The sequence below is a fragment of the Lepidochelys olivacea genome, assembly GCF_965140295.1.
Source record: "Lepidochelys olivacea isolate rLepOli2 genome assembly, chromosome: 24".
Classification (NCBI taxonomy): domain Eukaryota; kingdom Metazoa; phylum Chordata; order Testudines; family Cheloniidae; genus Lepidochelys; species Lepidochelys olivacea.
In genome coordinates this window covers 10,689,206-10,706,269 of record NC_140434.1, presented here as the reverse complement: position 1 = coordinate 10,706,269, position 17,064 = coordinate 10,689,206, and the positions used below count along the sequence as shown (strand labels likewise).

Sequence of the window (17,064 nt, the reverse complement as noted above, 5' to 3'; positions counted from 1 at the left end):
ATGCCACTGCCTTGCTCCTGCCCTGTATCTCATTCACAGCCACCTTCCTAGCACGTTCCCCTGCCTGGGGCCCAATTTATCAAGTCTGTATAAAGATACCATCTCCTTTGTCCCCCGCCCCTCCAGGCCCAAACCCTTCCCCCTGTGCCAGGATTTCACCACCCTGGGCCTGTGCAATGGGTCTGCTTCCCCAGCCCACCCACAGCCAGGCTCCAGACCTGCTTCCAGGGGCTCCCTGCTCCTAGGGTCACCCCACAGCCAAGCTTTAACCAGCTCCCTGATTAACACCTGGCCCCATTCCCCAGCTAGTCTGCTGCTCCCCTAAACATGTTTCCTTAAAGCAGGGATTTAGCGGGACAGTGACTGCTGGCTCCGGGCACCACTACCCCTTAAAGGGGCAGAGCGTGCTGCTTCAGTGCCCATAGCAGCACTGCCCAAGGCGCCCAGCAGACCCTAGCCAGTGCCTCAGACCCTGCCTGGTGACACCGGTGTTTGTCCGGCTGGCCCCATGCACCGTGCACTGGCCAGCACACCCCCACAGCGCGACCCTTAGCCCCGGCCTGTTTACCAGGGATTTGCCAGTTAGTGATTGTACAGCACGGCATCAGCACATTCCCCACCCCAGCACAGCAGCGAACCCCCGGCCAGAGGACCAATAAGTGGGCAGCGCAGGCTGGCCCAGCGGGACGGGGGATATAAGCACCTGCAGCCCCAGCCAAGGCACCCGCTGTTCCTGACCAGTTTCTAGCCCAGGCCTCAGGTGAGCAGCCCGGCAGTCTGTCTGCAGAGCCAGGCGGGGGCGGGGCGGGGGCGGGGTTACACAGAAAGAATGAGCTTGCTTGAGATTTTGAATTAATGTTGGATTTTTTAACTGAGATTCACCCGCCCTGTGTGGTTGAGAGCTGCCTCCTGCCTGCCTTGTCAGAGCCCGGCTGGCTCATGGACATGAGAGATCCTCTACCCCAGGGCGCTGGTTCTGATCCTGCCCCAGGACTGGATTGGTTGGGTGGTTGGTGCCACTTCTTTCACCCAACAGCGAGAGCCACCCTGGAGCTGGCCCAGGGGTGGGGAGGCACAAGATGAGGCTGAGATACTCATGCCCCTCTCTAGGCCTCTCAGAGGACTCAGATCCCCTGCCCCCAACCACCCCAGCTGCACGGCTGCAGCCAACAAGGGCTCCGCAGGCTGCAGGGCAGAGCCTGAGCCAGGGATCCATTCCAAGGCAGGGGAAGCCAGACAAATCCCACCCTCCTGTCCAGGGGGCCCAGGGGAGCAAGAGTCAGAGACATCCCCTGTTGGAGCCCTTCCTGCCCTCTGGAAATGCATGGGGGCCTAGCCCAAAGGTTGGTGGGGGAAGAGATGGGGGCAGTGGGGAGCTGAGAAATGGGGTGGAAGCATAGGAGACCAGGGACATGGCAGAGCAGGACAGTGGGGTGCTTGGGGATATGCAGGGCTGCAGCCGAGCTGACCAGGGAAGAAGAGGGCAGCAGGGGGAAGGGGCAGGGAGAGCGGACCAGGGAGGGACGTGCCTGGGCAGGGCAGCTGACATCACAGATCCTTGAATTATTTCCTTCCTCTTCCTAGTGTCTTTCCATGTGCTGCTCCCTGGGCCGCTGGCACTGATCACGGGGCACGCAGCTCCTTTGCCTCCCCTTCCCCAAGGCTGCTCAGCTCCCCTGGGTCTAGCTCCCCTAGCTCCGCGCTGGCCCCACCCGGCCATGGCAGGGCAGCAGTGGCAGTGGGAGAAGGGAATTAGTGATTTATTTTATGAACACAAATTGCCCTGGAAATGTTCCTTAGGGGGCGGGGAGACTCAGGAGTGTGTTCAACCCACCCCCTTGGGAGCATTGATGGGGTTAGGGACACTTACACCATCCAGGCTCTGGCCCAGTGCCCTCCCCTGGCAGAGGTGGGAATGCTGTCCCTCATGAGCACAGGTGGGCACTGTAGTGTGGACAGGACCCGGTCGGACGGGGCTGGCTGGCAGGGTGGGGTAAGTGCCCGCTTGCCCTCTGCTTCCCCCAGGGACTCGGCCTAGGCAGGTGGGGAGGCAGGGATCGGCTGTGCAGAGCCCCCCAAGGCCTGGCCAAGCTGAGTTCCAGGGCAGAGGGCCAGTGTCACGCTAGAGGAGTCGGCAGCCTGTCCCCCTCCCCTACAGCTCTCAGCGGTGCCCGTGTGAGGGGGTTCCCCTGCACACAGCCTACTCAGAGCCCTTCTGCCTGGCCGTTACGCCCCGCATTCCCCTCCGCCTCGCACTCCACAGTACCTGTGCGGCCAGCCAGCGTTCCTGGCTTTTCCTTAAAGGGGGTGTGCCTCCCTGCCCCCACCCCCTCGCATGGCCTTCCTGGGCTCCTGTGACTAGTCTCCTTGTTAATGGGGTAATTAGCCACGATCGGCCCCTATCCTTAATCAGGCCCTTCCTGGGGGCATGACTGGCAACTGGTGAGCCAGAGACAAGGGGACTGGCTGGGGCAGTTGCTGATTCCCAGCCCCCTCTGCCCTGCAGGTCCCGGAGTGCAGCGCCTGTCACAATGAAGGTCTTGGTCTTGGCCATGGTGCTGCTCTGTGTGTGCAGCTTGGAAGGTAAGAGCCTCGCCAGGGCTTTGCTCCCCACCCCCGGCATGGTCTGGCCGCACTGGCCCCGGGATCATTGTGGGCTGGTCCCGCACCTCCAGCCCTCAGCAGCTCCCTATGGGCCATACCGCGTGCTCCGCAGGAGCCAGATTCGCTGGCGAGTGAGGCTCTTCCCTGTATGCTCCCGATCTCATCCCTCTTGCCACCCAGTGCCAGCCTCTTCAGCGAGGGAGGGGCTAGCTTAGAGGGTAGCAGAGAGAGTCAGGACTCCTGGGCTCCATTCCCAGCTCTGGGAATGGGTGTGGCCTAGTGGGTTAACGCAGGGAACTGGGCACAATCTTTGGGGCCCTTCCCCCTGGGGCTGAGGGAATCTCCTCACTCCCCGCCCACCATGGGGCTTACGGATTACCTCCTGGACTCCATGGGGCTGACGGATCGCCCCAGCCCCACAGTTTGCATGAGGCAGGGGCCTAACCCAGCTCTCCGGGCCGCCCAGGTGCTGTGGTGATGCACGACGCAGAAACCCCAAGCTCCAGCCTCTCGGATGTCTTCTCCCAGTATTTCCAGACGGTGTCTGAATACTTGAGCAAACAGTTGCCAGAGAAGGTGAAGGCCGAGGAGATAAAGACCCAGGCAAAGTATGGGCTGCCATGGGGAGTGTGGAGGGGGGTGCTACCGCCCGGGGGTGGGAGGACCTGGAGGAAGAGGGGCAGTGGGGAGTGCAGAACGGGCAGAGTCTGCTGGGTGCACACACGCAGCCGGGGAGCCTCAGTACTGAGACGCTACAGTGCTGGGAGAACAGATTGCCCCTGCTCCTGCTCCAGAGCCTCTGACATGCCACCCCAGCCCATAGTAGCAAGGCAGGGCAGGTGGGATGGGAAGGAGAGAAAAGCCGCAGTGGCAGAGTCCAAGGCTGCAGTGAGGATCACTTCCAGCCCAGTCCGCTGCACACAGCATGGTCTGAGGCTGAGCAGGGGGCCAGGAGCTAATGAGTCCTGTGTGAACCTGAGCAGAACACAGGCCCCCTCTGTGCCTCAGTTTCCCCACATGGAATAGAGTGCAGTCCCCATGCCCAGTAGGCAGGCAGGGCCCCAGCTGCTGCGTCTCCCCAGCCAAGTCCTGCCTGTCTAAGGAATCGGGTGTCTTCAACCCTAGGGCTTATCTGGAGCAGGCCAATGAGCAGTTTTCGCCTATCGCCAAGCGGCTGCACACCGAATTCATGGACCTCCTCACCCAGCTGGTGGAGACCGGGAAGAAGGCTGTGCAGCAGTGAGTGAGTGGCCGGCTCCCAACAGCCCCAGGGTAGCTGCCGAGCAGGGCTGGGCACTTTCCATGGCAACGAGAGGAGACGCGTGGGCCGATTATGGTGCTAAAGAGCTGATGGGGGGTGGGAAGGGGGTCCCAGGAGCAATAAATCTGATGAGACAACTCACAGAGGCACGTGTGGTGCAAAGCCTGGAGCAGAGGTTGAGTGTGTGAGCATGCAGCCGCTGGGGTGGGTGTGCAAGGTGTGTGCGATGCAGGCAGAGCAGGATCCTTGTCTCTCAAGCTCCCAGTCAGCCCCACCTGGTGTGTTTGGATCAGCATGTGTGTCAGGGGGTGTCCCCTGCTGGAGGGGACTGAACTCATCAGCTGTGTGGTTATATTGCCCTCTAGTGACTGGACGTTTGGAAAGGACCAAAGTGCTCAGCAGTCCCCACAGAGAGTCTCCCTCCCTCCACAGAGAACAATTAAGGGCCCCCCTTCCCTCCCCTGTGGAGGACAACGGAGAGGCTCCCTCATCCGCATCACAGCTGTAGTTGAGCGCCCCGTCTTGGCCACTGCTTGGTGTGTTTTACACACACACAACCCCAGTCTGAACAGAGTCCAGGGATTGCCCCAGTCTCAGGGCACACTCCTGGGGCACAAATCTTCTATCTAGCACCCGCTCCTGAGAGCTGCAACCACATGGCCCCTGCCAGCCCAGGGCTGGATCCTCAGATGAACCCCTGTTGCTTAAACACACCTGTGATGGGGTTTGGGAGCAATCCAGATCAGTGTGGGGCTGTGTCACCACTTGCTGTGCAACCTTGGGTGCCTCACAGTGCTTTGCTGAGATATCTCCCAACCTGGGACAGTCACAACTAGCCAAACAGCATGCAGGTCACACCCTGAGCCAGCGTCTGTGTACTAGACAGTCCTAGGTCAGCTGCTCTGACCCCCGCAGCCTGTCTATAGCGCCACTCTGGCTTCCACCAGCTTTGGTTACACCCTGCAAGGGGACCCCAGTGCTGAATTTTCCCCAAACCATGTGCTCTGTAATGTCCTGCCCTCTCCTGTACAGTTCAGAGATATAATAAGGTTCATTTGTTCCTGTAAAGACACAAAACCCACCGGCTTGTTAACTTAACTGGGGTAACTACACCTTTCTCTTTACATGCAGCACTGCGATGGCTTATAGTAAAAACAGAACAAATATATGAACAACTGGACACAGGTTAAGTGATGCCAAATTAAAGGAGTAAAGATATAAGGCGTTACAAGCAAATAACAATGAAACAGCATTTAAGAGTCTAAAACTTAATCTAGTAAGATACAGGCTTGGTTCCAGGTGGTTTCTCACCAATATTAAGATCCCAGAGACTTTAAACACCCCTCCTTGGTTGAAGGACCCCTCTTTCTCAACTTGTTGGAGCTCCTTGTTTGTCTCGGTCTAATGATGGATGCCAAAGATGGCTTCTGTCCTTGCTTATATCTTCCTAAGTTCAATGAGCTTGTTTCAAGACACAGGCTGACCTCATGTGGGCTCCCCGTTCCCCCCTGTATGTAAATGGGGCTTCCATTGCTTTGAGTCCACCATGCTTAATTAACATAGGAGACAGGTAAATAGCTGGTTTCAGAGTAGCAGCCGTGTTAGTCTGTATTCGCAAAAAGAAAAGGAGGACTTGTGGCACCTTAGAGACTAACCAATTTATTAGAGCATAAGCTTTTGTGAGCTACAGCGTGACATTCCCTCCTGTCTCCCCATTTGTTCACAGACCTGAAAACATAATATCATGAAGTATCTGTATTTCCTCCTATGGTGTTTACTACAGATACTTCACGATAGTAATCACCAGTGTGTCATTGGCTTTCAGAAAAGACCTCATGCTGTGCACTTCTGCAATACAATATCATTGATTCAATTGCTTATCACTTGAGGTTCACACACACACACACCCCATCCCCGTCTTTATAGACCCGTAAACTTTTGCAGTGGATTCTTTGAAAAGTAAAACCTAGACCAAGCTTCTCTCTCCTGCTGGGTGTAGACGCCATGCTGTCTCCTCCACCCCTTGTTAGCTTGAAGGGTCTGTTTACATGACATGTGAATACATTCTCATTGTCTTTCAAAGTACTTAGGAAATAACTCCCAGATGGGGACAACACATTCCTTTGTCTACTGCAGCTCCCCGACATGCCTAGTTTAAACACGCTTTAGTCATAATTCTAGTATATATCCATAACTCTTACTACCCACCATGTATATACATCACACAAGAATATTGATGATCAATGTGTTATTAATTTTCAAATGACACCTCACAAGGCATATTCTGTACAAAGATTATTACAATAGTGTGTAGAGTGTGACTACAGAGGTGCTTCGGTGACACAACACCCTCTCCCAGAACTCCACCCGCAGGTATGAGCCTGCTGGGTCATCTCTTCAAGGGGCATGTGACTGCTGTAACACACAGACATTTGCACAGGATTCTAACCCCATTGCTCTGTACTTAATCACATGAGAAATACACAGATCTAGACAAAAGGAACAAACCCTCTATGTATTTTCCTGTCTCCGTTTCCACGGCACTCCAGAGCATTCTTTGGGGGCAGAGTCCTCTGGGGCATCCAGGGACCTTCTGCTGCAGTGCACAGCTTGGGTTCTGAAACACACAGCCTGCTCCCCCAGCTCCTTCCTTCTCCTGTGAGTCCTTTTTTTACAGGCTAGCATCACTACCTAGGTGTCCTTGTTCTTCTGCTGGGACCTTTCCACTCTGCAAACCCTCGGCTCCCTGTTGAAGGAAGTTAGAGAAAACTGGTTCCATCCCTAAGGTGCCACAAGTACTCCTTTTCTTTTTTCTGATGTAATTACTCTTTCTAGCATATCTACTGTCCAGTCAAAGCACAGTCATTAATCTCCCTTGTCCCTAGTTTAGGAGGTATGGGCTAGGTCCTGTCAGCCCAAGGTGAATACACATTGTCAGCAGGCCAGTCCACAATACAGCATTATTCATAGCAACAATGTAACCATGTCACCCAGAATTAATAAACTGTACAGATTTCCCAGCTCATCACCATGATCCTTTCAGGGTTACATGGTGAATTGCTACCGGTCCTTTTAGCACCAGGGAGCCTTGTCTCTCCCGACCAGGGAAAATTTGCCCAAAACTACCAACTGCTGGCACCACAAGTGCCCCACTTCAGACTCTGCAAGCCCAGCTCTTCCCTCCTCAGGCTGGCAATTTGCACCCCCAGCCTTTTGGCTCCCTGAGCGAGTCCTTGGGGCAGAGCAGAGAGAATGTGTGGCTAAATCTCTGGCAAGAGTTATCCCAGAGTTTTGCTCTTTCCCCATGCACTGGTCCCTCTAACCTGTCTATACACCCCACTTCATCACACCCAGCCCCTTGACTTCTGGTCAGTCCATACAGACCTTGTCTAGTTGAGAGAGCTGGATCCACTTTTCACAAGACATCCCCGCTGGCAGAGGGTTGCCTCCATAAGAATCCCCTCTTGTGCCTTTCTTTCTCCTTTCATACAGTTCCAGCCCTTTTGTCTCTTGTCATAACTAGGACGTTTCGTTGACTTCAGCTCACCCCGATGCTCCCCAATGTCCAATGGCTGCTTGGGCTTTTCTGTGTTTTGCATCAGCCTGAGCCCGTGCCTTGTCTAAACTATAAATACTGGGTGGGGCTGGGGCAAAAGCTGTCAATTGTTTTCCCCCCTCATGAGCTCTGAGAACCACCCTGTGTGCCCTGCTTCCCCTCCAGCAGCTTTGTACACAAAATCCTGCATGTTACATAACTCTGACATCCCGAACATCCATCCCGCAATAACCGTGGCACCCAGCAGAGACTGCTCATCATAGCCCCCTTCGGTGAAATACTGTGAAGATGGTGACAGGAGCACTGGAACGGGGTGGCCAGCAGGACATGGCTATGCCCTCCCGCTTCTTAAGGGCGAGCGACGGGAGGGAGGGGGCAGCGACGGGAGGGAGGGGGCAGAGAGGAGCAAGCAGGGAGTGGGGTCTCAGGGGGAAGAGGTGGCACGGGGGCAGGGCCTCAGGGAGAAGGGGGTGGCATGAAGGCGAGGCCACAAGGGGAATGGGTGGTGCAAGGGCAGGGGCTTGGTAGAAGGGGTGGGGCCTCAGGGGGAAGGGGTGCCATGGGGGTGGGGCCACAGTTTGGGCACTTGTGCCCCCCACCTCCCACCCCAGCCTTCTAGGGACCTTCCATCATCCCTGGATGGCTATCACAGGGGAAATATGCCTGTCTGGGCATGTCTAGGCATGTGCCTGGGGATAGACTTGGAACTGTGTACCCATCTGCTGCCAACATAGGGCACCTGGGTCACACTCATCCCCAGCCACAGGGAACAATGGAGAATCCCCTCCTCCATCAAGAACAATGGGGAATCCTGCTTTGCCTACATAGAGAGCTGTAGGAGGTAAACTGCACCAAACTGCCCAGCAAATGGGGATTCTCCTGGAGATCTAGGGTGAGACTCCTGGGCTTTGGGCACTCTGGGCCTGGCTCTGAGTCCCTGTGCTGCAGCCAAGCTGGCCCGGAGACCCCTTACGCTGGCCTAGTGAGTGAGCGTGGAGCATCGGGGAGGAGCTAACACTCAGCCCCAGCTGGCCTCGTTCATGATGCCACTAAAGCGAGTTAGGGGCCGAATCTCTGCTCACCCACACATGTGTTAACCCCAAGGTAGTGCACTGAGCTCTGGGCTCCACCTCACAGATGTCAGTCATAGAATCATAGAATCATAGAATATCAGGGTTGGAAGGGACCCCAGAAGGTCATCTAGTCCAACCCCCTGCTCAAAGCAGGACCAATTCCCAGTTAAATAATCCCAGCCAGGGCTTTGTCAAGCCTGACCTTAAAAACCTCTAAGGAAGGAGATTCTACCACCTCCCTAGGTAACGCATTCCAGTGTTTCACCACCCTCTTAGTGAAAAAGTTTTTCCTAATATCCAATCTAAACCTCCCCCACTGCAACTTGAGACCATTACTCCTCGTTCTGTCATCTGCTACCATTGAGAACAGTCTAGAGCCATCCTTTTTGGAACCCCCTTTCAGGTAGTTGAAAGCAGCTATCAAATCCCCCCTCATTCTTCTCTTCTGCAGGCTAAACAATCCCAGCTCCCTCAGCCTCTCCTCATAACTCATGTGTTCCAGTCCCCTAATCATTTTTGTTGCCCTTCGCTGGACTCTCTCCAATTTATCCACAACTCTCTCCAATTTATCCACATGTTGCCCAGTGCATGACTGGAAGGTGCTCAGATGCTCTGGTGACAAGCGCGGGATAAGAACTTTTAGAACAGGCTAGACTCCCTGCCTGGGCTCTCTCTTGTCATTCACCCTGGGCAGAGTGGGGTGAAATGCTACCAGGCCAGCATAGCTTTGTAAATGACAGCAGGAGGTGCCAGGCTGGGGAGACACACCCAGGACTTGTGGGGTCTTCTCCTGCCTTTGCCTCAGTCTCCACAGCTGTCCAGGGGAATACAGCTCTGTGTCCCCTCCCCAGGAGGCTGTGTAGACTCATTAGCTCATGTCCATAGAGTGCACTGACAATGAAAAGTGCTATCCAATGGCCCAGCGCCCACTGAAGCCAGCACTGACCTAAGTGCATTTCCTGAATAAGCAGCAGATGCAGCCCAGTCTAAGCAGCAGATTCGGCCCACAGGCTGCCCTGGACCAGAGCTATATTCACCCAAAGAAATTAGAGTCCTGAGATGGCGCAGCCCCAGGTACCGAGAGAGGGAGAGCTGGATGCAGTCTGCACGGTTACAGAGCAGCTCAGCCACATAGGAACTTGTAGGATCTCATCAGCAGAGCTGAGCTGGATCAATCATAGAACCATAGAATATTAGGGTTGGAAGAGATCTCAGGAGGCCATCTAGTCCAACCCCCTGATCAAAGCAGGACCAATCCCCAACTAAATCATCCCAGCCAGGGCTTTGTCAAGCTGGAGCTTAAAAACCTCTAAGGAAGGAGATTCTACCACCGCCCTAGGTAACCCATTCCAGTGCTTCACCACCCTCCTAGTGAAATAATATCCAACCTAGACCTCCACCACTGCAACTTGAGACCATTGCTCCTTGTTCTGTCATCTGCCACCACTGAGAACAGTCTAGATCCATCCTCTTTGGAACCCCCCTTCACGTAATTGAAGGCTGCTATCAAATCCCCCCTCACCTTTCTCTTCTGCAGATTAAATAACCCCAGTTCCCTCAGCCTCTCCTCATAAGTCATGGGCCCCGCCGCCTAATCATTTTAATTGCCCTCCACTGGACTCTCTCCAATTTGTCCATATCCCTTCTGTAGTGGGGGACCAAAATGGGGTACAATACTCCAGGGGTGGCCTCACCAGTGCCAAATAGAGGGGAATAATCACTTCCCTCGATCTGCTGGCAATGCCCCTACTAATACAGCCCAATATGCCGTTGGCCTTCTTGGCAACAAGGGCACACTGCTGACTCATATCCAGCTTCTCATTCACTGTAATCCCCAGGTCCTTTTCTGCAGAAATGCTGCTTAGCCAGTCGGTACGAGGCTGCAGCAGTGTACTGGATTCTTCCTTCCTAAGTCCAGAACTCTGCACTTATCCTTGTCGAACCTCATCAGATTTCTTTTGGCCCAAACCTCCAATTTGTCTAGGTCACTCCAGACCCTATCCCTACTCTCCAGTGTATCTACCTCTCCCCCCAGTTTAGTGTCATCTGTGAACTTGCTGAGGGTGCAATTAATGCCATCATCCAGATCATTAATAAAGATGTTGGACAAAACCGGCTCCAGGACCGACCTCTGGGGCACTCCACTTGACACCGGCTGCCAACTAGACATGGAGCCATTGATCACTACCTGTTGAGCCTGACAATCTAGCCAACTTTCTATCCACCTTATAGTGCATTCATCCAGCCCATACTTCTTTAACTTGATGGCAAAAACACTGTGGGAGACCACATCAAAAGCTTTGGTAAAGTCAAGATATATCACATTCACTGCTTTCCCCTTATCGACAGAGCCCGTTATCTCATCGTAGAAGGCAATCAGGTTGGTCAGGCAGGACTTGCCCTTGGTGAATCCATGCTGACGGTTCCTGATCACCTTCCTCTCCTCCAAGTGCTTCAGGATGGATTCCTCGAGGCCCTGCTCCCTGATTTTGTTTTGCTATGGATGAGGGTGAGATGGACACGTCTGGCGACGTGCTTGGCCGGCTATCTGAGGGCTACCCATTGCTGTGAGGCAGGCAGCGATGCTGCCATCGGGAGCGAGTTTAATAAAACCCCAGTTTTAAAACGGTTCCCGGTCTGGGAGCGTAACGGGGGCGGCAGCGGCAGCGGGCGGGGGAAGCTGCAGAGCCCAGCGCGCGGGGCGCTCGCGGCAGCATGGGGCTGGCCGGGGGGCGGGGGGGGGCTGGCCGGGGGGCGGGGGGCGCCTGCCCAGCACACCAGAGGGGCGGGGCAGCATCGGGGGGAACGACGGGGCTCGCGCGGGTTTCCCGGCAATGACGAGTTACTGCGGGCCGCCGGCAGCGCTGGGCATTGAGGGGGCGGGGCGCGGCTGGGTCCCGGGGAGCTCAGCACGGATTGGTCACGGCTTCCGCAGCCCCGCCCCCTCCAGCGCTGCCATCAACAAACATGGCACCTCTGCCCAGCCCGTGCGCGCGGCCACTTCCGGTACCCTCCGGAAACATGGCACCTCGGCCCAGCCCGAGCCTTGTTGTGACACCACTTCCGGTCCTTCCCCCCCCCCCCCCACCCCACCCCACCCCACCCCCAGTAAAGATGGCGGACGAGGCGACCCGGCGCGTGGTGGCGGAGCTGCCGCTGCTGAGGACGAACGCCGGGCCCCGAGACCGGGAGCTGTGGGTGCAGCGGCTGAAGGAGGAATACCAGGCGCTCATCAAGGTCAGGCTCTTCCGCTTCCGGGGAGGGTGTCACCGGCCAAGGGGCCGGGCGGAAACCTCTTCCTGTCAGCGCTCTGCCCCCGGGGTCTCTGGTTGGGGGAACGGGTCGCCCCTTCCTGTGGGGCCACCCGGTGTCCGGGCTAAGAGCCCTCACTGTGGGGAGCACGCGCCCCTCTCGTGCTGACGTGGCCTTTCCCAGACGGTGGCCAGAGAGAGTTACACTCAAATGTGCCCCCCCCATCTCTCTACAGGGGACATGGGCTGCCTGTCCTCCTCCCTTTGGGGCTGCCCCTCCCCCATCTTTGCAGAGGACCTGGGGCTGCCCCCTCCACCCCATCTCTGTAGAGGACCTGTGGTTGCCCCCCATGTCTCTGGTTTATTAGCCAGGCCCCAGTGAGATTCCCTGTGCTCCATGGGGTGCAGACTCTGACCCACTCCTAAGGCATCTGGGGGCTGCAGTGGTCCCACAGTGCAGGGATCTGTGGGGGGAGCATAGCTGGCACTCGGGCCCAGAGTGAAGCACATCTCCTGGAGGGATATTGGGGTGCCACAGGGCACCTACCTTGCTCTAAACTCTCCAGTTAGTGTAGCTCAAAGGACAGGTCACCTGGAAACCAGCAACGTTTTCTCCCTGTGGTGCCTGGCCAGGCCTGTGTACTAAGGGCATCTCATGGGCAGTAACTGTACCCAGGAATCCTACAGTCTGCCCCATGTCCAGTACCTTAGGGCTTGATAGAGTCTGCTTTTGATGGCTCTGTGTGATGCTAGTGCCAGTCTCATGTTGCTGGCTGCAGGACTTTTACAGTTGGTGTTCACCACAGCAGCAACAGACCTTTCTGCCTCGCAAGGAACATGGCTACACAGTAAACATGTCCAGAGAGATCTCCATTATCTACATAGATTTTGGGAACAGGAATTTTGATTTCTGTGCAAGCTTCTAGGGGATTGGGAGGCTAGTCACAAACTGCATGGTATGGGGGTTTTGATTTCATGGGGTTGCCTGTACCCACTCACTGCCTTAGTCTTTCCCTTCCCAGTATGTGGAAAACAACAAGAACGCTGACAACGACTGGTTCAGGTTGGAGTCTAACAAGGAAGGGACGAGGTAGGCATGGATAGGTTGCAGGGCGTGTTTGTGGCTGCCATGGCTCCAGGCCCTCCCGTCTCTCTGATGGGCTTCCTCTGCTATAGCCCCTCTCTAGGCTTTGAGTAATTGTGAGCATACCAAGTCCCAGTCCTGTGGGAGCCCTTGTGTCTGCACTGGGAGTTGTTGTGGCCCTTCACTGAAAAAGGAGCAGGGGGCTGAGTCTCTGGCAAACAGGTCTTGCCTTCTGATAGTTGCTGGACTGGAGTTAGAGGCATGAAAAAGAAAAGGAATTCTGAACAGTCTTTTCTCACCCCAGTGTCACATCCTTCCTATCCTAATCCTGCTAGCGCTCTGGTTGGCCAGAGACCCCTCTGGGGTTGAGGGAATCTGAATGTCTACTGTGCAAAGCATGCAGAGACCTGCCCCTCCCCCAGCTTTCCCTCCATCCACAAGGAGCAGGAAGGCCACAAGTCCCTTTTGCAGCTCCCCCAGGTTGTGCCCTAATCTATTATACTTTATTCCACCAAAAAATAATCTCAGTCCCCTTGGCCCCTGGGGGCCATTTAACATCCCTACATAATAAATATGAACATGTTCCCATTACAGAGAACACAAGGTGATTAGTGATCCAATCTGCACTGTGCTTCCTGTGGCAGGAGGCACTGAAATGCCACCTGTCCCTGGGCTGTGTGGCACTTCGCCAGGAGCTCAAGGGCCACCCCGCAATGTGTATACAAGGGAACAGGCTGCAGCTGCCCTCTTCAGTAGCAGGGAGATGTGGCCTTTGGAAGCTAGGGACCTCCAGGCAATGTGGCTTGACTGCATGGGTCAGGATGGAGCACTGCATGCTGGGAGCTGTAGTCTCCATTTGGCTGCATCCACTACAAGAGTGTTGGGGGTCAAGCAGTTGGGGTTGGTACTGCCCAGCGAGAGGGAGTACAGTGCAGCTGGGTGCCCCACATGTCCATGGGCTGCCAGTCGTAGCTTGTCCGTCTGCTCCTCTTGGAGTTGTGACCTAGTGCCAGGTGAGCTAATGACTTCATGGTGCTCCCTGTGACGCCCCCGCGTTCGACCCAGGGCTCCTCAGGGGCTAGGATAGACATCAGTCCCCTATGTGCCACTCTGCCATTCTCTTAGCGGGGCTTGGCTTCGGCCCAGCTGTTAGTGACGCTGCAGAGAGACGCCTGCCCCTGTGCTCTCACTACCAGCCACCAACCCCGGGGCTGTGAATGGACCCCCGCTTGCCTGCCTGCCTGCCTCCTGTGGTGCTGCCACGTCCCAGGCTTTGTCAACGTCAGAGAAGCCTTGGCCTGCAGTGTTGCTCTGTTGGCTTCAGTGCCCCATGTGCACCCACACGAAGGGACTCATTAGTTTGATGGGATGGAGCCTGGATCAACTGAGTGCCATCAAGAACGGGGCCAGGCTGCAGCAGCGATGCAGAGAGCTCCCTCGCCATCCAGCTAGTTAGCTCCCCCTCTGCCACCTTCAACTCCTGGAAACCCTGCCTGGGAGCCCTCATTGTAGATTAAGGTCCAGCAGGGCCTCCCCCAAGCGTCTTAGTTGCTCTTTATGTCTCAGGTACATCACAGCATAGCAGCAGTTTTGTAGAACCCCTTTTCTGCCCCCTGGCTCAGCCTTTGTACTACTTGCTTTCTTCCCAGAGCTATCCAGCTGGTGAGCTAATTACCTCCTCAGCTTCCCAGGCTCCCTGCAGGTGCAAGTGGTCCATTCTGCTCTTCCAAACCCACACTACCTAACTCCCTCCTACGCTAACTCCACCTGGGTCTTGTAAGGGGCCAGGGTGCTGGCTTCCAAAGGGCTCGGTTTATAGCTGCTAACCCCCAAGAGTGGATCAGGGGTCTGTTCCCCCGGTACAGATGGGGAAGCTACATGCGCCCGCTCACACAGCAAATCTCTGGCAGAGCCAGGAATAGAACCCAGGAGTCCTGGCTCCCAGTCTTTGTAACCAGTGGCCGCACTCGTTCCCTTCCAACTGCACATGGGGCCTGTTCCCATGAGAGCAGGTGGAGTTGGTGGGTGCCAGCCCACAATGGTGCTGGCAGGCGTCATAGATGCTAAGGCCAGACAGGACCATGATGACCATGTCATCTGAACTCCTGCAAAGCATGGCCCATGAGACTTCCCGGAATTCATTCCTGTTTGAGCCAGAGCAGAGCTTTTAACAAAACATCCCATCTTGAGTCTGACATGGCCAGTGATTGAGAATCCCTCACTACCTTGGTTCCAACAGTTGAACTTCAGCTTCCAGCCACTGGGTCTAATTAGACCTTTGTCTGCTGCACTGAAGAGCCTTCACTTGTCAGATTTCTGTTCCCCATGTCACCTCTTACGCGCCTCTGTCAAGCTGAACAGACGGAGCTCCCTGCCCCTCCTTCCCGTCTCTCTCTCTCTCGCAGGTGGTTCGGGAAGTGCTGGTACATCCATGACCTGCTCAAGTACGAGTTTGCCCTCGAGTTCGACGTGAGTGTCCCTGGGGCAGGGGCATCTGAGGGAAGAGGGCCCCCCTGCCCTGCTCCGAGGCTGGGGAAGGGAGGGGTTTCTTGTCCACTCCCTGCGGCACCAGAGGGAGCAGGTGGGAGCTGGCCCTGGCTAGGTTCACAGCATCACTGTCCCCCTGGGCCACAGGCACCAGGGGCTGAGGAAGAGAACACACCAAGGATGCTAACCGGGAAGGGGCAGAGAATCGCCCACCACGCAGGGCGAGAGCGAGCAGGAAGTGCTATGGGACTTGGCTAGTGCAGCCCAGCCCCTGAGCAAGCCGGGAGCTGAGAGCAGGGAGCCCTTTACACAGAGCTTTGCAATGGGATGCACCACGAATCAGGCCAATGGGATTGTGTCAGGGAACTTTGTGTAATGTGGGGCTAGCAAAGGGCTCTGCCTCAATGGGGTCCTGCCCCTCCCAAACTAGGACATCCCCCTCCCGCCTACCCACGAGCTTCCACTTCAGCATCTGGAATGCAGACTCACTGGGGAGCTCACAAGGGGCCTAGGCTCCGTGCTCCCAGCTGTGGCTGAGCAGAGAGAGCAGCAGCTGGGAACTCAGGGTACGCATACTGCTCCCTGTTCACAGGGGCGGGGGGGACGGGTGGAGGGGGCTGGCGTGACCATGGGCACACTGAACGGGTTTTTGTGTTTGCAGATTCCAGTCACATACCCATCCACCGCCCCTGAAATCGCCATTCCAGAGCTGGATGGGAAAACCGCCAAGATGTACAGGTCAGGCAGCCCTGCCCGCTTCCACCTCCACTTTCTGCAGGCCTTAGGGACCAGAGCTTCTAGCTCAGATCCTAGGCTTTGGTTGGGTCTGTCTTTATATCGCTTCTTCCATCTCACTGATGTGTATAGGCTATGGGAGGAGTCTCAGCTGTTGGTAAATGCAGCTGCCTCTGGGGTGGAACATGGCAGCTGTTGCTCAAAGGACAGGAAAGCAGCCCCTTGATGCAGGACAGGAAGTGGAGGAGATGCCATGTCTGAGTGGAACCCCGGGCGTCCTGGTGAGGCAGAGGAAGCTTCCCTGTGTTGGGATGGGGCCAGGCTTATGAGAGCTGCAGCTCCGTTCTGGGGTTGAGTGGGCTTGACACCCCTATGGCAGTGTCTCCTGTGGTCCCACGAGGCCAGGCTCTGGGCTCTGTCTCCCCTCCGCGTCTCCTGTGGTCCCACGAGGCCAGGCTCTGTCTCCCTTCAGTGCCTTCCGTGGCTGGGGCTTCTCCCTCACATCTCTTTTGTCTCTTGCAGGGGAGGGAAGATCTGCCTGACTGACCACTTCAAGCCCCTGTGGGCCAGGAACGTGCCCAAGTTTGGGCTGGCCCATCTCATGGCCCTGGGGGTGCGTTTCCGTCAGTGGGGGGGATGGGGGGAGTCTGTGTCTGAGCTACACTCACGTCCCCCTGTGCTCTTTGCCTTGCAGCTGGGCCCATGGCTGGCAGTGGAGATCCCGGACCTGATCGCCAAGGGGCTCATCGAGCACAAGGAGAAGTGAGGGGTCCAGGCTGGTGGAGGCCTGCATGGTGGCTCCAGATGCTTCGGTGCTCAGACCTTGTCCTTCCATGCAGACACAGCAGCCAGCTGGCCCCGCGGCCCTGCCTTCAGTGCAGGGCACTGCACCTACTGTGCTGGGGACTCACAATTCCTGTCTGCTCCCATTCCATGTAACCCCTGCCCAGTTCCTGTAAGGGGGAGCTGCCCAATCTCCCCCCAAACATCCCCCAATAAAAACTGTAGCCTGA

General features: G+C 56.1%; 2 protein-coding genes across 2 annotated transcripts; both read left to right on the top strand.

Moving 5' to 3' along the window:
- The first annotated feature begins 611 nt into the window (after positions 1-611).
- Positions 612-4,002, top strand: APOA2 (apolipoprotein A2). Its single transcript, XM_084613097.1, has 4 exons — positions 612-760; positions 2,507-2,583; positions 3,071-3,212; positions 3,730-4,002. The coding sequence occupies exons 2-4, from the start codon at positions 2,532-2,534 to the stop codon at positions 3,845-3,847; spliced, it is 312 nt and encodes a 103-aa protein (XP_084469223.1). The 5' UTR covers positions 612-760; positions 2,507-2,531; the 3' UTR covers positions 3,848-4,002.
- Positions 4,003-11,572: 7,570 nt separating this feature from the next.
- On the top strand, positions 11,573-17,064 carry UFC1 (ubiquitin-fold modifier conjugating enzyme 1). The gene is made up of 6 exons (XM_084614129.1): positions 11,573-11,731; positions 12,768-12,835; positions 15,235-15,298; positions 15,978-16,054; positions 16,574-16,664; positions 16,746-17,064. The coding sequence occupies exons 1-6, from the start codon at positions 11,609-11,611 to the stop codon at positions 16,815-16,817; spliced, it is 495 nt and encodes a 164-aa protein (XP_084470255.1). The 5' UTR covers positions 11,573-11,608; the 3' UTR covers positions 16,818-17,064.